General features: G+C 39.6%; 1 protein-coding gene across 1 annotated transcript; it reads left to right on the top strand.

The window, feature by feature from the left end:
* Positions 1–5,839: 5,839 nt before the first annotated feature.
* On the top strand, positions 5,840–23,248 carry chd1 (chromodomain helicase DNA binding protein 1). Its single transcript, XM_027008999.2, has 37 exons — positions 5,840–6,148; positions 7,754–7,914; positions 8,467–8,674; positions 9,031–9,147; positions 9,443–9,501; positions 9,605–9,760; positions 9,911–10,176; positions 10,348–10,573; positions 10,691–10,791; positions 10,895–11,073; positions 11,197–11,321; positions 11,809–12,025; positions 12,308–12,397; positions 12,675–12,865; positions 13,115–13,303; positions 13,543–13,705; positions 14,024–14,176; positions 14,318–14,389; positions 14,476–14,625; positions 14,887–15,035; positions 15,172–15,268; positions 15,492–15,587; positions 15,683–15,859; positions 16,117–16,277; positions 16,433–16,474; positions 16,645–16,778; positions 16,938–17,076; positions 17,244–17,394; positions 17,503–17,625; positions 18,509–18,649; positions 19,361–19,651; positions 19,811–19,942; positions 20,277–20,455; positions 20,541–20,640; positions 20,809–20,860; positions 21,127–21,349; positions 21,582–23,248. The coding sequence occupies exons 2-37, from the start codon at positions 7,862–7,864 to the stop codon at positions 21,937–21,939; spliced, it is 5,460 nt and encodes a 1,819-aa protein (XP_026864800.2). The 5' UTR covers positions 5,840–6,148; positions 7,754–7,861; the 3' UTR covers positions 21,940–23,248.
* The last annotated feature ends 395 nt before the right edge of the window (positions 23,249–23,643 follow it).

The following is a 23,643-nucleotide window of genomic DNA, read 5'->3' as shown; positions in this document are numbered from 1 at the left end:
CTGTAATTTAGATTGTAATTTTTGTACCTTGAATCTGATTGACCACGATGTTGAATGTGATGGGCTTTGGTGTGTTTTTAGAGAATTTGATAGACATTGTTTTGTTAAAATTGCAGCTTTAAAACAGAGTTCACTTTTTTCATAACAAAATTTCTATGTTTGTAGGCGTTTTAGACAAACAAAATAAAATGCACCATTGTTCACCTCTCTCGTTTTGCATATGTTTGACTATTTTCTGTTTGTTGGTTCTATTTTGGTTCCTAAGGTGTATATCTATGTCACGAATGGCCACCCTCCTGGTGTCACTGTTTCTTTAGTTAGGAAGAAATTATGTCATGTCTGTTTTGCTTTACTTCCTTGTTCCGTTCATGGGTTTCGTTTTCTCCGCCCCCGTCTGTTCCCCTATTCCACTCCTTGTTTTTGTTTTCTCTGTTCCCATGTTCACCTGTGTCTATTTAGTGCCTGATTGTTTTGATTATTTAAGCCCTGTGTTTTATGCCCTAGGTTGTAGATTATTTTAGTAAGCGAGGTTGGTCTGTTGTATCTAGATTACGGGCGCCATTATTGTCGCCCTCGCGTTTCCGGTTGCGTGTTATTCTTGCCTGTTTATTTTACCCTCCGTATTTTGTTACCCTCGCTTATTAAACCACCTCCTGCATTTGCATTCTGGCTCTTGCCTGTTCCTGCTGAAACGTAACAATCTATCAGATAAATCAACTCAGGTTTTAGCATAATGCAGTCAAACAAAAGGTGTGACTGATGTGTTCTGTCTTGTGGAGCAATAGAGAGAAGAAGAACTGTGTTTGTTACTCTATGGCTTCTACACAGTGTTTTAAGTCATGTGGTTATTACACTATTTCATACAAGCTATTTCAAGAAGCATATTTCCAAGCAAAAACAGCATCTAATAATACCTGAAAAAGATGTATTGTGACTAAACAACTAAACTACATATTAAGCCACAGTTATGATACCATTAAACCTAAGTTAAATGCCAAATTTTAATTTTGTTTGTTTTTGTTTGGATATGGAGTGGGTAAGTAGCAATTGTCATATTAAATTTATTATTGGCTTTGTCCCACATTTGTTTATGACAGTTTGATACTGTTTATGATGTCTGCTTAATATAAAAACTTGGAAAATGAGAAGCCAGTGATCTAAGCAGAACTAATTTAAAAAAGGGTAGTGCAAACTCAGTTGGTAAACAGGTGAGGGTCAATAACAATGCAGACAATAATCCAGGCAAACAACCCAATGGGAGAGAAGGCAAAAAGACATAATCTGTAGAAACAGGCATAAATTGGTAGTGAACAACATAAACAGAATAACACGGTTAAGAAACATTTAGCAGGCAAAATGAGACTTTGCAACAACACTCTGGAAAGGAAGGGAATATATACACACACAAATGTAGGAATAAATAAGACGCAGGTGAGGTTAATATTCAGAGGATCTGGAACGAACAACTGGATTCTGGGGAATTATATGGGTTTGCGACTGAAGGCGTGACAGAGTGCCATAGCGTCTTCACAACTTCTGTGTAGGTTGCTACGTAATTCAGATCAAAGCAGAAGTAGCCTATTAGGTTAAATAAAAATGTATTTACAAAGCACATTTAAAACAATGGTTGCTGACCAAAGTGCTCTACAAAGTCAGATGTTTAGTTAATAGAAGCTGTATGACAACAATGTGCAACATACAGAAACATGACACATATATACTAACCACCAACTTTACATACCTAATTTTAAAATGCTGATGTATACAAGTATGCATTTTATCTTGACTTGAAATGTATGCCAGTACGTGTACATATGCAAGTAGCAAGGACATGACTTGCTACTTGCAAGGGACAAGAGTGCTTTTAACTGCCTACTTAGCTAGCACGTTAGCTATCTGTAACTGATTATGCTTGCATAGTAGGAAAGTGGAGCCCCTCTGTTGCTGAAAATGGATGTTCCTGAGGCCAAATATTGAGGAAAATTATATACCTTTAGAAGACTGTACATATTTTAAGTGTAATAGCAGTCATTTATGAATAGGTTTTATATATTTATATATATATATATATATATATATATATAAATTCACTTACAAACCATGCCAGAGTAAAACATTCTTAAAACAGATTTGAATTCAACATAAAAAGAACTACAATGTCCACATATTTTACTTTGTCGGACAAAAAAAGTAAATGTTTTGTTGTCCCATGTTGTTAAATGAAATCTGATGAAGTAACTCATTATTCGATCGTTTTTTTAAAAACAGTTACATTCTCACTTTTACTTATGCAATACTTTAAATCACTAGTTTTACTTCTGCTTAAGTAATTATTATTTTCAAGTTTTAGTACTTTTTGGCTACTCTACCAACCTCTGATAGGGGCTGAGTAAGGGTGGAGTAAATCAGCAATAAAGGATGAGACTTTCTCATTAAGATCTTTAAAACTAAATAAAACAACTGTCCAGCAATGGACAGAAAGCAGTGCAGTGATGATACACCTGGGGTGATGTGAATGCTTTTCTTGGTGCCAGCGAGTAAGAGTTGGGTGTTACAATGGAAGGAGATATACTTTCAAATGTTATTATTCAACAGAAGCCTATATGAAGAGCATCTCTAAAGGGTGCAAAAGTCCCTGAAAGAATCCCTGGTAAAAAAAAAATAAAGGCCAATATTAACTAAGATAGGATTTAAATTATTGCAGAACTGCCTCCTGCAGGACAATCATACGCTCAAGGTGTTTTGTTCTAACATAACATTTTTTATGTAGGCCTATGTGTCTACTTATGAACTAGTTTAAATTCTTGCTTTAGTTTATTATTCATTAGTTTATTGTTATTATTATAATATTATTGTTGTTGTTGTTGTTGTTGTTGTTGTTGTTGTTGTTGTTGTTAGTAGTAGTAGTAGTAATAGTTAATGTCTGTAGATCTTCCTTCAGGCAATTAAACACCTGACAGAAAGTAGGCTAAGCTTCAATTTGCATGGGAACTGTAACCAGAAAGCTGACCACCAGTGCCTCCTAAACGTTTCCTCTTCGAGTCTCAGTACTGCAACCCTGACTTAGGGTGCCAACGATCTAGGAAAGCTGGATTAAGTGTTTTTCTCATCTTGACTTTCCGATACGATCAACCATGTTTAATATTATCATGACTTTTTAGACTGGCAAATAGTGATGTGGCACTGTCAACAACCAGCAGGCTACATGTCTCTCCTGCAGCAAAGCAGGTAGCCTACAGGAACATCTCTGACTGATAAATGAAACATGGAGGTGACCACAGGGAGGCCTCGAAATCCGTGGTTTTTGTTTTTTGACTGTTTTTAGAACAAACCCCTATGCACGCAAGGGGAGCTATTACCAAAAGCTGCTTCTGTTTTTGCTCTATTGTTCAACATTTTCTAAATTCCCAACAGGAGCATGATGAGAAATAATCTCAAAAGGAATCTAGTAATTAGTAAATAGTAACCTTGCAAGATTCCCAGCCTCTACAAAATCATGGTCTGTGACTACATTGTCTTTAGATGTGAGATGCTGTCTTTAGTATTTAAAAGTCTTTTCAGGGTCTTTTCAAAGTCTTCGAGTGTATGGTTAGTTTTAGTTAACCTTACTCGTTAAAGAGTTTCGCTGGCCATCTAGCTGTGGGTTAGCATCGTTAGAGTTCTGTTGGCGTATTAGGGGGTCAGCCATAGCTATGTATCATCATGAAGTTGAAAAACCGAAACCTTTGACCCGTGTTGAATTGACATTACTTTGCTAACATAATCTTAATTTTTTTGTTACTCCTGATCAGTGATGATGTAATGTATCTTAAATAAATCGGTGATTAAACCTTTAAACAATGCACGATGTCCGTTGAATTGCAATATTTTCTGGCGGTTTTATATAGGCTAAATACAAATCAAAGCTACTTTAAAAATGATTCATAAATGTTTTTCTTCCATATCTTCCGGCTTGCACTCGCGAGGTGTCCGAACATTCCGTCACGTGTTTTTTTTTTGTTTGTTTGTTTTGTTTTTTTTACTGTTTCGTTCACCTTTTCTGTTTTGGGACAAAATTGGGAGCACTTAGCCGAGGTTCCACAAATGGTATCATCTGTTTATCTGTTTTCCCTGCCTTTGGCAGTCCTCCTCTCCATGTGACAATGAAGCTATTACTTGGGCTATTGTTATTTCTCTTTATTAGAGCTACATAGTGGGTGTCCTATATTCCACTCGGGGACCTTGTGCAGTTTGTATACTTGGTCTCCGTATGACTACAGAGCGCATTAGTCGTGTCACCATCAATAACACCTTGTGTCTGTTACTCGAACTACTACTCCCTATTAAAATCACCATTCTCATTCTGGCCACGATCAGGATGACAGCGATGTGATTTCCACTTGCGAGGAACATTTATTTGACCCTGTTTAATGTGGCAGTGGTAATACTCGCGTTATTGCCGCAGGGACAGATGCGGACAACGGGCTATCACAGAAGCCCATATAGCACCAGGTGTCGGTTGGTTGGAGACCCCTTCTGGATGTCTTTTGTTATAGCCCATGGCCCGCAATTTAGGAGGTGAGGATCCGATTTTGGGATGTGAGCGAAAAAAATAAGTGCAGTATTTCTGTAAATACGTTTTTTGAATGAATCTAGAGCGTTTGAGGATAAGTAAGTAAATGACATTAAAACTGGTATTTATTTGAAGTGATTCTGTTTTTGGCAGCAGCTACATACATACACCAAAACCTTATATATTTAATTTTTATGTTATTCATTACATGAACATTGGTTACTGCACAGACAATAACAATAAAATTATCTGTTCGTATACTAATCATTATCAACTCAGACTGAAAAATTAATAAAGGGTTAAAACAACACTTCCAAGATGAGCTCATCCACCAAAATTATTTTATGCCCACAAAACATAAATTGGGCCTTTTATACTCCAGGCACAAATGGGTGAAATAAAGCTTAAAACTTTCTGCATTTTATTTTTTATTGGTATTTACATTTTCTGCAATTTGCCAAATAAAAGTTTAGTTTTTTTCTTAGAAGAGAATTTGTGACTATTATTTACTGTACTGGTGAGCTTTCTTACTCAGAAAATGTAACAAGAAGATAATTACAGCAGGATACCATTTTTTTAGAATTCATAGGTGTTAAATACGGCCACATGACTGACTTTCTAAAGATTATCCAAGAGTACAGTACACAAAAAGTTACCTCTCCTAGGACTTTACCCTGTGGATGAGCATCTTCTTATTTGTTTACATGATTTTTTTAATTAAACAACACATAAAAGACATTTGGCAGATATATGTCAGTAGGATTTTGATTCATAGGGCACCCAGAGCACAATACTATTCAAATTTAGGTGTGTGAAATATGTGAACTATGGACAAACTGGTGTTCAGGCACCAAATATATTACATTTATGACAAATTGTGTCAATGTGGAATCAATGCTGGGTGGAGCTTTTTAATTTATTTGCTTACTTATGTATTCAAACTGATTAAATATTGACCTAGTTTTATTAAAAGCATGTGAAATATCAAACTCTCATCACTTTGTTTCTAATATTTAGGTCGACATGTTTACATTACAATAGCTTTGTAATGGCATAGATTTTTGGTAGAGTATTTTCTCTATGTTTTGAACTTGGGCAATGAAAATGTTACTCCAGCTGAACAGGCCTTGCAACCAGGTAGTTATGTTAAAACTTTATTATTGCTAAAATAACATTTAAATTAGTTTTATTTCAATATGAAAAACACTTCAGGACACCAGGGTTAGAGCATTGTTACGTCACTACCCGGGGTTTCCATCTACCCTCGACATCGTTTTGAGTGTGAGCTCGACGACGGCGTCATGGCGGAGGCCGGCTGTTGTAAGACTCACGGCTGAAATGCCTGCTATCTTTTCCATATTTTCTGTTTGCGAAATACAAAGAAGTGTTTTAAATTTCAAAGGACGACATTTTTGAGTTGGGGAAAAGGAGCCTAAAAACTTGGCTCAGCATAAAGTTGGATTGTTTTGGGCTGCTCTCACGGGGAGCTAGCTAGCTAGCTAGCTACCGTTAGCTGCTAACGTTAGCTAGCATACGAAAACAAGAAAAGGACGTCGGACTTGGACAGTGAGCTGAGTGGCAGCCCGCTGGAGCCAGGTAACACAAAGCAAAACGACGCTCAACCTTGAAATATATTAACGTCAGAAGTAGTTCAGGAATTCGTTTGTGTGGCTGGTAGTCTTAGTTTGGTCAGTAAAGATGGTACAGTGTGGAATATGCTTTTGCTGCGCATATTTTGGGAAGTAACGACTGATGAAAACAACTATTCAGGGCTGTTAGGTTAGCGGCGCGGATATAGCCCAAGCCAGTTGATGCAGTGCGGGAATCATCAAACGTGATCGGTAAATCCGTGAAGTCATCAAATTATATAGAGGCATATTAAAACAGTTTAATACACATAGTTAACCAAAACAGCTAGATACACTTGCGTGTTTTTGTTAGACGGGTTCATTTTGGGCATGTTATGCGAGCTAACGTCAGAAAGCCCAGCTATCAGAGCTAGCTATCACACTCTATAAAGGTTTGGTTGGCCATTTAGCCTAGCATACATTGCAGGTTAGCTAACTAGCGGGCTAGCAAACTGACTAGACGGCTAAATTAAGATAGAACCGTGTATTTTCAGCGTAAAATTCAAACGTGTGACACATGGACTAAAACCAGTTCTTGTGTTAACGGTAGTTACAGTTAATTCCGTTCAATATTTGTATCCGTCCATTATTGTGTATATTCTGGTAAAACATTGTGTTAGCCAAACAGCTAACACGCTTCTCTTATTGCCAAACAGTAGCATATCGTGCTATATCGCTTGCTAGCATGCTACACAGCAACTTTCCTTCTAACCAAGAAACGCTAGCCTGCTAGCTCAAGGCTAGGCTGCGCTTCAGCACTGAATTTGAAATGTACCGCGAATTGCAGTCTTGCTTTGGGAGAGTTAAATACTTCATAACATTAACGTTGACGTTAACAGTTCGCTTTAAAGCTTGTGTTTACACCTCCGCACAATTAACATCTTTGTCGGCATGCTGAGGACGAGCATCCTCGGGGTCTGTGCTGTGGGGACACTTGTTTGGGGGCATTGTCCAGGAGAGTCCGCCTGAATCCGAGTTTCACGCTGCGTAGGCCTGATACCAGGCCTATGCGGTATCAAAATAATACTAGGTACTTGTCAGTTTTGTCAGTAGAAGCAGTTTGTTTATTTTGTTTTATACAAAATATGCTAAGTACAACAAGCTGTTATTTTTAATACGCCGGCCAAAATAATTAGCTGTACACTTGGCCTTCTGTACGAGTTCATTCATTTAGGAAAGCTAGTTTACCATGCGTATTCTTTTTGAGCTAGTGAGCTAGACGCAGAAAGACTGGGTGACACCAGTTGATATAGAATAATACACACACACACATACATAATGACAAAAATTTATATTTTTATTTACAGCCTGCTTTTATTTCCTCTAATTTATTTATTCATTGCTCTGTATAATTTGTTGGTTGATATGCTTTGGCTGATGGTTAAGATTTTGATTACAAACTTTTCATATTGATTGTCATTTTAAATTTTGAGTGTTTCATTAAGTTCAGCTTTTTACTTAAACACAGACTTCAAATCTCTCCAATCAAGCAATTTCATTGAAATTGTAAAAATTGTCATTTTGAAAGCCTGTCTAGACCCAAATGCACTAACCATCCTATTTGTCACTTTAGGTGAGCTTCACTGCATAGGGCTGGAGGTTTAGAACATCTGAGAACCTAATTATACATAGACACAAACATTTGGTTGTTTTGGAAACCCGAAATATTTGACCCACAGACATGGATGGCCGCAGTGAAGATGAAAGTGTGAGCAACAGCAGTGGAGAATCCAGGTAATAAAGTCAAATGTTTATTTGGAAACCTGAAATGATTTGGTTACCGTTATAAAATATTATGGCAAATTAATGTGCAGTTCTATGTGTGCAAAGTAGTGCTGTTACTTTGAATGTTTGGATAGAGTTTAATGTCCATACTGTACAAGGTTGACATGTTGTCCACAGTCAGAACTGAAGGCTTAATAGGTAAAATCATTGCTTAATAATGCAGTTGTGTACTCTTTAGCTGATGTTCAGATATGGCTCCCACATCCATGATGGAATGTTTTAAAGAAAAAAAACATCCTCCACAGCAACTGTGTGGCATGTATGAAAACTGAGCTTTCTGTAGTGACCCTGGCCATCCACTTGTCAAGATGTAGTAGCATATGTCATATACATCATATATTAATAAGTAGTCAGCATGGAGGTTTTTAAAACCAGAGCTATTGTTCAGCATTAAATGTAAATATAACATTGTACGCTGTGTCTGTCATAACATCCTTTGGTAGTTTTGTTGGCGGTCCAGTACAACTAACAAATGCATGCTTGTGTACCTGTGTGTTTCAGTAACTCTGATGATGAATCTGGATCTGGATCTGGGTCTGGGTCTGGATCTGGTTCTAGCTCCAGCAGTAGTAGCTCCAGTAGCAGCCAGTCAGGGAGCAGCAACTCAGGAAGTGGCTCAGACTCAGACAGCCAGTCTGACTCTGACTCTGAAAAATCCAAGGAGAAAAATAATCAGGACAACAACCCTGCCAAGATTGATGCAGCAGAAGTAAGGCTTTACATCTAAACAAATTTGAAGAATTTATATTTTATTAAATCAAGGTTTGGGTATTTTTTGCACCAGGTTCAGAGGAATGAGTCAGGTAAAAAAAAAACTTTGCTAGCAGTGAATGTAAATTGTCACTCATTAGAATTATATGGATTATTTAATCTTGACTTGAGCTTCAACAGGTTTTATTGCTAGCCATATTTGCATTTTGGGTCAAGATGTTCATTTAAGTTTAGTACTAAGTTAACAGATTTTCACCAGTGAATCCCCACCAAGAGTGTACTGAAGATTGGGATTGATTTATCTCTGGGTTGTAATGTCCTTTTATTTAAAGCTTTTTGTTACCTTTGTCCAAGTTTTGGAAGTCAAATCCCAGTATCCTGGCAGTGCAGAAATCAGCCATGCTCAGGAAACAGCAGCTCCAGCAGCAGCAGCAGCAGCAGCAGAGCTCTTCAAACAGTGACTCTGATGAGGTAGTGCTTGTCAGACATTTGAAATTATTTAAAAGATTTTGAAATGCTGATCTCAGATCTGCTCTTTTTTTTTTCTTGTAATACCACAACAGGTTTGGCCTGCACTAATGGTGCTCACATTACATGATCACACTTTTTATTGACTTCCTTCAGTACAAAGATTGCTGTAGTAGATTGAAATAATGACATAATCGGATGTCGGATGTCAGATGTAATATATAACTGTCTTGTCGTTCTGGTTTTAATAACTTGATTTGGGTTTCACTCACTGTATGCATTATGTTCTTCATCCAAGAACTCCTCTAGCAGTGATGACTCAGATGATGACTCGTCAAGGAAGCGAAAGAGTAAAGGGTGAGTCTTTGTTATTAAGCTTCAAGATCTACAGTTTCTAGATTCCAGGGTGTTTATTACTCACTGGTACTCATTTTGGTTTCTTTTAATGTGCATGAAACAGGTCCGGTTCATCTTCTGACTCGGGGTCTGGGTCTGGCTCTGGATCAGGGAGTGGCTCTTCTGATTCTTCAGCTGAGGAAGAAGAGGAGAACAGTGAAGAGTCAGTTTCAGACTACGAGCCCAGCCACAAAGTCAAAAGCCGGAAGCCACCTAAGAAGTAAGCCCATGTCTGCTTTTATGAATTGCATATGTGTTATGCTGGCTTCCCAGTTGTCACCTCTAGAGGTTAATTTGTTGTTATAGTTTTCAAAATAATGTTCTTTCGTGAAAAATTCTGACGTTTTAATTTGCTCATATTCTCAATTAGGACCAATGCCAGAAATGGGAAAAAGAGCAAGGCTCCCAAAAAGAAGCCCTCAGGCTCTTCATCAGATGAGGAGGATGACTATAAGAAGGCTTTGGCAGGTCCCCGGCGACAAGCCACGGTCAACGTAAGCTACAAAGAGGATGAAGAGCTGAAAACAGACTCAGATGATCTGGTGGAGGTGTGTGGTGAGGATGTGCCCCCACCTGAGGAAGATGAATTTGAAACTCTGGAGAAAGTGATGGGCATGAGAATAGGACGGAAAGGAGGTAAGATGTTTTGTTAAACTCAAGTACTTGAAATGTTGTCTAGATTTGTGTAATTATTGATCTTGATATGTTCTGTTTCTAATGCATTTTGCTTCGCTTGAGCAAATTCCCATGCATGCACTTCTCATAGTGTAGCAACACTTTGCACTACTTTTCATTTGTCACATGCAGCCACTGGGGCACACACCACAGTCTATGCTGTTGAGGCTGATGGAGACCCCAATGCCAACTTTAATCCTAACAAGCAAGCAGGAGATGTGCAGTACCTGATCAAATGGAAGGGCTGGTCACACATCCACAACACCTGGGAGACCGAAGAGACACTAAAGCTGCAGAATGTCAAGGGTATGAAGAAACTGGACAACTTCAAAAAGAAGGAGCAGGAGAAGAAGAAGTGGTAAGATCTCAAGCATGACTGCAGTCTGGTGGACTGTGTTTGTCCTCCTGAACTTAACGCTTGCAGGAGTGAAGCCACTGTGGGGACTGAGCTCTTTTCTTTGCATGTCATGCACAGGCTCAAAGCAGCCTCACCTGAGGACGTGGAGTACTTCAACTGCCAGCAGGAGCTCATGGATGATCTGCATTCACAGTATCAGCTAGTGGAGAGAATTATTGGTAAATGTACACAGTTAACCTCAACTTGGTTACTTTTTCAACATTCCTGTGTCGTTTGATTCCAAATATGTGTCTGTGCTTACGTTACTTTCAATTTTGCCAGGCCATTCGAATCAGAAGTCGGCAGCGGGCTACCCGGACTACTTGTGCAAATGGCAGGGGCTTCCCTACTCTGAATGCAGCTGGGAAGACGGCGCACTAATTGCCAGAAAGTTCCAGAAGTGCATAGATGACTACATGAGCCGGAATCAGTCCAAAACGATCCCTTTCAGAGACTGCAAGGTAACCAGCTAGAAGAGGCTTCATGCTTTTAATGCCAACCAAATGGAAATTTAAATAAATACATGTGTACTGTGGGCACCTTAAATGGTTTCATGCAGTAAAGGTATGTGCGCTTTTGTTCAGGTTTTAAAACAGAGGCCGCGGTTTGTGCCCATGAAGAAGCAGCCTCATTATATTGGCGATGATGGACTCGAACTACGGGACTACCAGTTGGATGGCTTAAACTGGATGGCACATTCTTGGTGCAAGTACGTACAGTTGCACTTATTTGATTGATCTGTCAGTTAGTTGTATTTTTTATTTTTGTCCCATGAAAAGTCTTCTGTGCTAAATTACTTTATGGTGGTGTTTTACCTTGGGCTGATTTTTTTTTATACTGTATTTTATAATTGCTGTTAACTGGGTATTTTATAAAACATGAGCTATGTAACAGGATCTCGATTATATAGTTTCATTGCTGAAATATACTGAGTTTTGATTGGTTGAATGTCATTAATTACCAACCAAGAAGGCACCCCCTGAATCAGCCTATAATTCTGATTTGCCATGTTTTTGATTCACTTGAAGTGAATGAGTGAATTTCAAACATGCTTTCTTTTTTTCACAGAATGTGAGGGTTCTCTGAGCCTTCCATAGCTTGCAAAGGCAACTATGATGGTCACTTAAGTTTGTTGTTTGGACGAACTAACTTTATGGTGTTTTAAGCGTGTTGTTAATATCCCTTTCTTCCTTCAGGGGGAACAGTTGTATTCTAGCAGATGAGATGGGCCTGGGAAAAACCATTCAGACCATCTCATTTTTGAACTACCTGTTCAACGAGCACCAACTCTATGGACCTTTTCTGCTGGTGGTTCCCTTGTCTACCCTCACCTCCTGGCAGAGAGAGATTCAGCTTTGGGCCCCACAGATGAACGTGGTGGTCTATCTGGGCGATATCAACAGTAGGACCATGGTATGAAACTACACACTGAATCCAAGCTTTTCCCATTGTGAGATCAGATACAGCTACATAATCTTCTGTTTGTGCTATTCAAAAAATAATGCATTTAAAACTCTGGCCTTATTTATTATTATTCTTTCCCTTTTAACCAAACACATCACCTAGTCCAGTGTACAGCAGTCATGCTGCCAGTGTCCAGTCAGTCCTTGTTCCATGGAAGTCTACAGAGTTTTGTCTTGTTTGTTTACAGTGTGCTTTGTAGTTATCACAAAGTATTGTGCTGTTTATATTTAGATTAGAACACATGAGTGGATGCATGTGCAGAACAAGCGGCTAAAGTTCAACATCCTCCTCACTACATATGAAATTCTTTTGAAAGATAAGGTATGGTACTGGTCTAAAATCCTACATTAGCTCACTCCTTCACTCTTGCTTTGTGTTGGCTACAATATACAATCAGTTTTACTTTCATTTTTATTTTCTTTTAAGGTTTAGAGAAATGAAAACTTATGGTTTAGAGAAAGTTTGTGTTTTTGTTTATTTATTTCTCTCTCTCTAAATTATGCTTGTCGCATTTCTGTAGTATAATGAATCAATAATTCTAAAATATTAGATACTGGATAAAGCATTAAGTGGCTGCCACATGTTTCTCAATCTTCAGTCATTTCTGGGGAACGTGAGCTGGGCTTTCATTGGTGTGGATGAGGCCCACAGGCTGAAAAATGACGATTCTCTGCTATATAAGACCATGATCGACTTCCGGTCCAATCACCGGCTCCTTATCACAGGAACACCTTTGCAGAACTCTCTCAAAGAGCTTTGGTCTCTTCTCCACTTCATTATGCCAGAGAAGTATGACTCCACTGCATTATTAACACTCTTTGCACAATAGGCATTTTGGTATACATTTGCAAAATGTGTATTAGTGGTATTCATAGTTATATAGCCATTTAACAAACTTGTTTTTTGTGATAGTATGTCATTTTGTTTTGGAGTCATTTTTGTTTGAGTGTTGAGATCTGGTTCCATCTCTCTTTACAAACACTCTCTAATTTGGTGGCACCATCACTGCCCTTTTTGCTTTGGGCTGTTGGTATGCAGGTTCCACTCATGGGAGCTGTTTGAGGAAGAGCATGGTAAAGGCAGGGACTCTGGCTACACCAGCCTGCACAAGGAGCTGGAGCCCTTCCTGCTGCGCAGAGTCAAGAAGGATGTTGAGAAGTCACTGCCTGCCAAGGTGGAGCAGATCCTCAGAGTGGAGATGAGTGCCATACAGAAACAATACTATAAGTAAGGAAATGGCATCTCCACTCATTCTGCTTGTTCAGTTATCAAGGGCTTTGGCTTGCATTCACCAATCCTGCCAAAAATCAGCAAAACCTAACTTTTCCCAGAGAGGAGGACTAACTTGCCTGTCTTTAACTCTGTCACCGTGCAGTTTTAAGGTGTTGTTGATTATCAGCCATATATTTGCATGAACAGTGTTAATATTTAAGTAACTTAAGGGCATAATTCATTTGCTCCCATAGGTGGATCCTGACAAGGAACTACAAGGCCCTGAGTAAAGGCACTAAAGGGAGCACGTCAGGCTTCCTCAACATCATGATGGAGCTGAAGAAGTGCTGTAACCACTGCTACCTCATCAAACCACCAGAGGACAACGAGTTCTACAACAAAACAGAGGCTCTGCAGGTATGAGCTGGGGGAAGAGAGAAAACCAGTCTGCTTTAGTTTCACTCCCTCTGTTGGCCACTGATATAAACTATTAATCTCAGCAGTGCTGTTTGAGGATTGTGTGCAACGATAATCCAACTTGTATATTAATACCATTGATTTCTTACTTGTAATTTCTCTTTACAGTTTGCTTCAGACTGAGACCTTTTTACTACTTGAATCACTGGTTAAACTGGTCTCCTTTTTTTTTTTTTTTAATTATAAATATGACTACATGTGTTGAAAAGTATGCTTGTTTGATGACAGCTGACTCAGTCTGCCCCACCCTATCCTCAGCATCTGATCCGAAGTAGTGGGAAGCTGGTCCTCCTGGACAAGCTTCTGGTGCGGCTGAAGGAGCGTGGCCACCGTGTGCTCATCTTCTCGCAAATGGTCCGGATGCTGGACATCCTGGCCGAGTACCTGAAGAGTCGCCAGTTTCTTTTCCAAGTGAGTGGAGTGCTTTTGCTCTCACTGTTGTGTTTGCTGTTCGGGAACATCAAGGTTGATTACAGAAAATGTATCTGGATGATGCTAGTAAACAGGGGAGGGGGTCGGTTAAAGTTTAAATAAAATGTTTTTTTCTTCCAGCGATTGGACGGTTCCATCAAAGGCGAAATGAGGAAGCAGGCATTGGATCATTTCAATGCAGAAGGCTCTGAGGTACATGTGGGAACTGACTTGCATGTGCCTTGTACCTTAAGAGGGCTAACAAACTGAACATCTGTCATGAACACATGCCTTTGCAGGATTTCTGCTTCCTCTTGTCCACGCGAGCGGGAGGCCTTGGCATTAACCTAGCCTCTGCAGACACTGTGGTCATCTTTGACTCGGACTGGAATCCTCAGAATGATCTGCAGGCCCAGGCCAGAGCTCATAGGATAGGGCAGAAGCGACAGGTAAATTGCTTCCTAAAATAATACTTTTGATAATTAATAATATAGAATGATATGAGACTGGGAAATAATTTGTATAAATGCTAAATGTCCTTTACTATGTCATTAATTTGTCCTTATTTTCTTATATTGATTCTTAACATCTTTGGTTAAAGGGGTCCTTTAAAATGCTCCATTGAATGAGTTAGTGTAATGAGTATATTTGCTGGTGTATTTGGCAACCTTCTGCTAATGACTGTGCCTATGTGCTTTCATTTCCCTCAGGTAAATATTTATCGTCTGGTCACTAAAGGATCTGTGGAGGAAGATATCATTGAGCGAGCCAAGAAAAAGATGGTGCTGGACCACCTTGTGATTCAGAGGATGGACACCACAGGGAAGACTGTCCTTCATACTGGTGCTGCCCCCTCCAGGTGACGTTGCATTACCTCATGCCATCTCATTTTGTTTCACTTATTTCTCACCAAGTGAAGGTTTATGTTGTTGCCTTAATTTCTACATTAGGACACTTTTTTTATGCTCCTTTCTTGTTCTGGCATTTGTAAGCAGTTCCACCCCTTTTAACAAAGAGGAGCTGTCTGCCATTTTGAAGTTTGGTGCTGAAGAACTCTTCAAAGAGCCAGAGGGAGAGGAGCAGGAGCCCCAGGTATGTTGATACTTTTGCCACGTTAACTTGAAAATTGATCAAAGACCATTAATTTTGTCTGTGCATTGTGTTTATATTTAGACTAGAATAAGCAAGTGGAACTACGGTAGTTTCTGCACAAAGAATTTTGCAATCACTCTGCTCTGACACTTTGGCTGAGCTGCATATGCCTATGGCTAACAAGGGCAATTATGGGTATTAATGGGTTTGCTTTCTCCTGCAGGAGATGGATATTGATGAGATTCTGAAGAGAGCAGAGACTAGGGAAAATGACCCTGGCCCATCTACAGTAGGAGAAGAACTTTTATCACAGTTCAAGGTAATTCATATGTATTGATGCTCACTTTGGTAGCTGTTATATACACACTTGTAAAGTGCTACCTTCCACTGTTCACTTCTTGTTTTCTCCTCAAGGTGGCAAACTTCTCTATGATGGAGGAGGAGGAGATAGATATGGACACAGACAGCAATCAGAAGAACTGGGATGAAATCATCCCAGAAGAGCAGCGGCGGAGGTTGGAAGAGGAGGAAAGGCAGAAAGAACTAGCGGAGATCTACATGTTGCCGCGCATGAGGAAATGTGCCAAGCAGGTCAGAGGCTATTCAAATGGAGGCTATTTGTCCAAAATGAATTGCTCAGTAAATGTTTATGAATGTCATTTGATGTCCAAAGCTGTTTTCTAATAATTAATGTTGGGCTGAGCTTTTGCTCGTTGTTTTTGCTTGTGAAGAGATTTCTGAATGTTTCATGGAAAGTTTCACATTTAAGCGGAATGTTGTATTTCTCTCATGACCATACTCATGTAATATTATTCATTATTAATTATAATATTGAACTATACTTTTAGATAAGCTTCAACGGAAACGATGGCCGACGCAGTCGGAACAGAAGATACTCTGGCTCGGATAGTGACTCTGCCTCAGACCGAAAGCGGCCCAAGAAGCGAGGCAGACCTCGAACTATTCCACGAGAGAATATCAAGGGCTTCAGTGATGCTGAAATCCGGAGGTAATTACCACTGCCTTGCAGCTGATGAGCCTAAATCACAACCGTTATAATGTGGAATGTTAAAAACATGTCATTAGAAAAGTATTTGTTTGAAGCAACTAGAATATTGCTGTAAAATGCACAACATTTCACTGCAGCTTTTTTTTCCTAAATAGATTTATCAAAAGCTACAAGAAATTTGGTGGGCCTTTGGAAAGGTAAATGTGATATTGCAATTGCTTTTTTTTTTTTTTTTTTTTTTTTTTTTTTTTTTTTTTTTTTTTTTTTTTTTTTTTTTTTTATATATATATATATATTCCATTGCTTTAAGACAGTTCTCTATTCATATTTGCTATTTTACCTTCACTTATCTGCCTCCATATAACAGGTTGGATGCTATTGCACGGGATGCTGATCTGGTAGATAAATCGGAGCATGACCTGAGGCGGCTGGCGGAGACTGTGCACAATGGCTGCCTGAAAACCCTGAGGGAAAACCCCTGTGGACCAGAGAAGACCTCAGGCAAGTGGCTCAAAACCAATTAGTTTCATATATCTTTCCATTTTCCCATTTGTTAGCTCTTCATTATGAGATTTTTGTTCTTGTTAGCAGGATGGCACTGCTACCGATGTTTTGTTTATTGTTTTTGTAATCCATGTTTATCTGCCTTGTGTTTTTTAGGAGGCAGGAGAGGAAAGGTGAAAGGACCCACCTTCAGGATTTCAGGGGTTCAAGTAAATGCTAAGCTAGTAATCTCACATGAGGAGGAACTGGCACCACTGCACAAGGCCATTCCTGCAGACCCAGAGGAGAGGAAGAGGTATCTATCTGACATGCACCAAATGATTTTTATTCTTTCACTTACAATGCCTTGCAAAATATTCTTCTTTTGTCTTAGAGTGCTTAAAGCTGCCTTTTGAGTTGTACAAACTATGATATATAAACTAAATTGTAAATGTGAGAATAAAATAGATTCCATTTACTCAGGTACATGCTTCCTTGCCATGCAAAGGCAGCTCATTTTGATATTGATTGGGGTAAAGAGGATGATTCCAGTCTGCTTATTGGGATTTATGAATATGGCTATGGGAGCTGGGAAATGATCAAGATGGACCCAGACCTCAACCTCACCCACAAGGTATGATGAGGACTTTTTCAGCTTTTTCAACTGCTCTATTGTGTATAATCAATGTGGCTCTGTTGTTTCTCTGATCAGGGTAACATCTTTTGTTTCTTGTTTAATCAGCTTTTACCAGATGACCCTGATAAAAAGCCACAGGCCAAACAGCTTCAGACACGAGCTGACTACCTCATCAAATTACTCAGCAAGGATCTCGCCAAGAAGGAGGCCCAGCGGCAAACGGGCACGGTGAGAACACCTTTAGTGATCCGGCAGAAACATATTTTGCACCACTAATTTGTTTTAAAAGTATTTAAATATTAAGTGACTGTAGTCATTGGACAAATATTTCATGTTCCTCTATTTGCTGCCCCTTTTTTTTTTTTTTTTTTTTTAGGTCTACCACCAATACCTTTTTGATTTTAAAAGGGTTGGTGTGTGGGTATGATGTCTATGTATGTCAGTCATGACTGTGTGTATAAAAAAAAAAAAAAAAAAAGAAAGAAAAGGATGTCAAAATGCCTGATTCTTGCCTCTGTAGCTATAATTATGAATTTGAAAGTTAGTTTGTTTCAACTTTATAATAAAGCAAATGACAGGTTTACTTTTATTCTAAAACATACAGCCATACACATTGCAGTTACTTCATCACATTTGAGGATTTTTGCTTGGAATGCTCTAGTAGTTCATGCACATAATTTATTATTGATATAGATTTCATATCTATTAGGCATTAATATAGTCAGTAAAATTCCATAATCTGAGGATAATCACATCACCTTTTGAGGAGCTGATTATGTGCAGCATTGTAGGTTGTAAACAGAATGCTGCAGCCCCGGTGGTTATATGCTTGAGTGCACAGGAAACCACATTCCTCACCAGCTTGCTCTCTATCCTCTAATTGTCAGACACAACTCGTGCATGGAGAGAATGCATTAAAAGAGCGTTCTGTTTGGAAATTCTCTAAGAAATAACAAGCCACTTAGAGTTTTGGGGGGAAATGCTGGATATAGAGTAAATTGGTTGTTTATTAAGCATTTATTAAACATTATACTACATGCATGGCACTTGGTCTCGCTTTTTGGCTAGTGATTACTTTGTACATGTGCTGATGGAACTGTGTGCACCACAGGCAAACTCTCGAAAGAGGAAACCCCGGGGGAAGAAGAACAAAGCTGTGAAACCGAAGGTTGACGAAGTGTCCAACAGCCTGTCCTCTGCTCCTCCCTCAGAGAAGAGCTCAGAGGATGAGGAAGACAAGGAGGAGGAAAAGGTTTGTCTGCCTATGCTGGACTGCAGCAGCCATGCTGTATAATCACTAAAGACAGGCTTTATATCTAATGTAGCCCATGATTCTGCATTAAAATGCCCCATAACAAACAAAGCTCGCTCGCTCGCTCGCTCGCTCTCTCTCTCTCTTGCACTCGCACTCTCTCTCTCTGGTTGTTAGAGCGATCTAACTAGCAATTTCCCTCGGCCAGTTATAGTACAAGGGAAATATGGGTTTGTTTGGTTTTTTTTTAGTTTTGTTGAAACTTTAAAACAATCTTTCCTGCCTAAATCTATGATTCACTGAGCAAGTCTTGTTATGAAGGTTGAAGCACAAATAATCTTGTTTGTGGACCTTCCATACTCAGAACCTGTACGTTAAAACAAAACTGAAGGTTGCTCCCGTGCTAATGAGTTATCATCAAAGAAAATTACTCCTGGACTGTCATTTCACCAGTGATCATCGATGACTTAGACTTTTATATGGTTGGCTTCATTTGGCATGTAGTTGCTGCTTGCTCATAGCTAGTAGAAAGCAGTTGCAAACAAGCAGATAACTTCAAAGCTCAAAGAATCTGTCTTGATTTATGGAAAAATACGCTTCACTTTTAAACCATAGCCTTAAATTTTTCCCCGTTAGTTGATGGAAAGATGCTAGTCTAAACCTTGAAAAAACACATTGCTCCTGTATCATGTTTACACTCCCCCTGTACAGGAATCGCCTCCAGTCAAACCACTGCCCACAAGAAGGGGGAGAGCCTCTGATCGCGTGGTGAAGGAGGAGGAGGAGGAGGAGGGGGAGGAGGAGGAGGAGGAGGAGGAGGAGGAACCAGAGCCAGAACCCCACATCAGAGAGCCAGAGGAGAAGGAAACAAAAGAGAGGGAGGTGAAGAAAGAGGTGAAAAGGGAGGAAGGCCGTGACGGCAAAGAAAAGAAGGAGCTAAAAGAGAAAAAGGAGAACAAGCCTGTGGAACCTGTGCACCGGGTGGAGGAGCCTGCAGAGAAGGTTAATGCAGTGCCAAAGCACTATTTGTTTGAACTCTTTGAAGTCTTAATGATGCACGGAAGATAGCAGCAGTATGTTGTGCTTTCTTTTTGCTTTTATGGGCTGTGATTAAGTCAAGCACTAAGCTTTTTTAAATGTGTAATTGGTTTTATCTTGCAGATTCTGGAGCTTAAAGCTGAATCGCGGGAAAAGGGCAAAAAGGCCGATTTCCCTATACACATTACAGCAGGGGGAGAAAATGTTCCGGTTTTGGAGGAATCGGAAGAGCTTGACCAAAAGACCTTCAGCGTGGTGAGTACTGGATCCAACTTATCCCACTGCCCGGACCCGAATCAGTTGCTGTGGTAATATGAGCTGCTTTGTCCATGGAGAAGTTAAATTAATTTCGCTTGTTTAGTATGTGACATCTAGCTGGTTTGCTTTGCTTTGAAAAGCCATTGGTAAGGAGGTGCACCTCTCATTCTATTAAAAGAGGAAACCTTTTTACTAAACAATTTATCATTTAACAGAAATCCTTTAGCACAGAAATATTTATATTGGATAGTGTTTAGGCAATACATTCATTGTTGGGTATGAGAATGTAATGTACATATATTAGTAAATTGAGACGCCCTGTGTTTAATAGTGTAAGGAACGCATGCGACCAGTGAAGGCAGCCCTGAAGCAGCTGGACCGTCCTGAGAAAGGCCTTTCAGAGCGTGAGCAGCTAGAGCACACACGCCAGTGCCTGATCAAAATTGGAGACCACATCACGGACTGTCTAAAAGAGTACACCAACCCTGAGCAGATCAAGCAATGGAGGAAGTATGTATTATTCACTACATTGGCATTTCTTAAATTTCATTTGGATTTGTGGCTCCCATCTTCATTTTTATTCATTTTATCTCAGAAATCTTTGGATATTTGTTTCCAAATTCACGGAATTCGATGCAAGAAAACTGCACAAACTGTATAAGCATGCAATCAAGAAAAGGCAGGAAAACGCCCAGGTATGGACATGTTTTCAACGGTGTCTTAAGCTGTAACAAAAGCTAATGAGTGCACTGTGCTTTAATGCCTGTCTGTGCTTTCTATTGTACCAAAAAGAAAAACCATAAATGTTCTCTACGTGGTGAGTCTTTGGTGTAATCATAACATTTGTGGTTGGTTTGTTTCAGGTGGCGGACCAAAACACTAGCACTGTAAATACACAAGCCTTTAAACACACAGGTGTGTTCCTTTCATTTGCATTTCTTATGTTTGTTTCAAAAATCTATCCAATTCAGCTGGTCTTTAAAAGACAGGGTGTACAGAACATGGGTATAGAAAGATAAATGGATAGAATGAGAGTCCTGTATGTATGAAAGTTTTTAATAGCCTAGGTCATCTTTCTCACTGAGGACAAGTAAGAAAGGGTCAGACTTATTCTGGTCTAGATTGAGACTGATTTTTAAGATGTTTAATCCTTCCCCATTTGCACGGTCCTGTGTCCTCAGACATTGAGAGGTTAAAGGAGTCCCAGCAGGACGAGAGCAGCAGGGATAGCTACAGCTCGGAGCGGCACCACTCAGCCTCGCGTAGTCATGAACAGGGTAAAGAGCGCCACCCCAGTGACTCTTACAGGAAGGGCTCAGATACCAGGAAGAGGCCATATACCTCCTTCAGCAATGGCAAGGACCACCGCGAGCGTGACCACTACAGAGAGCGCCAAGACAGCAGGTGAGAAACGCACATCAGCCACCACCTTATAGCCTTGATGAGATAGATATGTTTACTGTAGGGCACCATTTTTTTAGGGTGGCAATGCTGTTTCATAGAGGGGATTTGAAAGGTTTTGTTTGGCATTTTTAAGTACATGCATCTGTGATCTTGCTTTATGTTCAAATGAAGGTATTCTGTTTTGGAGACTTAAATTTATTTTAGTTTTCCACATACTTGTGCCTTTTCCTAGATACTACAGCGACAGCAAGCATAGGAAGCTAGAGGATCACCGCTCCAGTCGAGACCATTGGTCAGACAGTAGCTCCAAGGACCGGCTGCACTCAGAGCACCGTTCCCACACGGACCACCGGTCCCATTCGGAACATCGATCCAGTTCCGACTACAGTCACCACAAGCCCTCTCGAGACTACCGCTACCACTCGGACTGGCAGATGGATCACCGGGTGTCAGGGAGTGGGCCCCGTTCCCCTCGAGACCAGCGTTCACCCTATGACTCGCGCTCACCCATGGGCCACCGCTCGCCCTTCGAGTACTCATCTGACCACAAGAGCACGCCCGAGCAGGTCTGGGGCAGCCGCAAGACATAGCGTCTCAGTCAGCCATAGACAACTCAAACGCAGGAAATGCCTTATGGGACTGTCGGCCGCTGTACTGCGCATGGGATCCTCTTCAGGCCCCGTGCCCTCCTCTCCCTTTCTCACCTGTCCTCTCTTCTCCAGGCTGACTTTGACTAGCTGGAGAACGAACACAAATGGCATATTTTTGTATTTAAGAGTCTTTTCTTGCACCTTTTCTTAGGTGCAGCAGTGTAATGTTTTTGTTTTTTTTTAATTATTTTTATAAATTGACTACTCCCACCCCCCCCACCCCCCATTTTTTCCCCTTTATTTGGACACAAGAATCCCATGCTCACATATTGTACCGCCATTTAACACTGGATCCTGGCATTGACCTTATCATATTTGCAATGTACTACAGCCCTTGACTTTTTTTTTTAAGACAAGTGTTTGAGCAGAGGAAAATGGCATAATATATTGCCTTTATGATGCAGAGGTTTTTTTTTAAAGGGTCTTTCATCTTAACAGGTCTGAAGGACTGGTGTTCACCTTTCACAGTACCTCGTTTACAATGTTCTCTTGTGACCACCCTGCCGACTTTTTCTGTGTTTATTTTTCCATCATGTTTGAATTATTTAATTCTCTCAGCTGTAAAAAATCTGGATTCTGTTTTATGAGCATCTGAAAATGTCCCTCTCACAAATTGTACTACTGTAAATTATTGTATAAAAGTAAATCAAATGGGCTTTTTCTTCTCAGGCTTTTATTTTTTCCTCTTTGACCTAGATGTTCCCTTTCCCCATCAACTCAGGCTTTTTTGTCAGTTGTGTTAACAGTTTGGTTTCCATATGACAGTCTATCTAAATGATACTATTTGGAATGTAAATTGGGGAATGGGGAAACTATTCCATTTGTGTATTCCTGTCTAGGGGCTTCCTTTGGTCTCTCTTTTTGGTTAATTCAGTTAATGTGTAAGTTTAGCAAACAGCCTCATATTAGCTACATCATGTAATAAAAACAGTGTGAGGGGTTGAGTATAGCTAGAGGCACTTATTTGAACTTGAATTAGGATTTTTTTGTTTTTTAAAGGAATTCCACCTTTGTCTTTTTATAAATATAAATATATATATAAAATGTAGGCAATAATGTAAAATCTTCTATGCAGCCCAAGTGTATTTCTGGTGAACGGCCTGATCAAGTCAAAATGCTGTTACAGTACACACTGTATATAGATCTCCTCTATATTTCAAATCAAATTTACACTGAAAATGCATGAATTTTTAAAAATTGTTTTATATAATTGTTTATAAAGTCATTAAACTCAAATCACTGTTTTCACCTGTAATCTGGTTTTAAATTGTTTTTTCCAGAGAACAGTTTCTATGCCACTATTTTAAGGAATTTATATTCTTTTAATGCAGTTTCATGTTTACACAGTATTTTTCTCACATGATGTAGGAAGTAAACATTTTACACTGAATTTAGAATTACATGCCTCAGATCTTTCTGGTTATTACAAGCAAGCAATGGTCCTATATATGTTTAAGGCACCAGCTGAGAAGTGGAATTATGGTAATGGAAATGAGAGCTTCTTGTTTATTTTATCGAAGTTTAATGATTGCAATAAGTTCTTGTCAATCTTACCAAAATAATTCCGCATGTACACAATGATATCTCCACCCCTACTTCTGCTCCATGGTAAATTTGAAGTATTGGGTGAGACAGCTGAGTGAG

This window comes from Electrophorus electricus, chromosome 17 (assembly GCF_013358815.1).
Source record: "Electrophorus electricus isolate fEleEle1 chromosome 17, fEleEle1.pri, whole genome shotgun sequence".
Lineage (NCBI taxonomy): Eukaryota > Metazoa > Chordata > Actinopteri > Gymnotiformes > Gymnotidae > Electrophorus > Electrophorus electricus.
This window is presented reverse-complemented; position numbering and strand designations above follow the sequence as displayed.

Coding starts and splice junctions, on each gene's coding strand:
- chd1 (XM_027008999.2), top strand. CDS start 7,862: ATGGATGGCCGCAGTGAAGATGAAAGTGTGAGCAACAGCAGTGGAGAA. Junction 8,675..9,030: donor CCAAGATTGATGCAGCAGAA/GTAAGGCTTTAC, acceptor CCTTTGTCCAAG/TTTTGGAAGTCAAATCCCAG. Junction 15,269..15,491: donor GAGAGGAGCAGGAGCCCCAG/GTATGTTGATAC, acceptor TTTCTCCTGCAG/GAGATGGATATTGATGAGAT.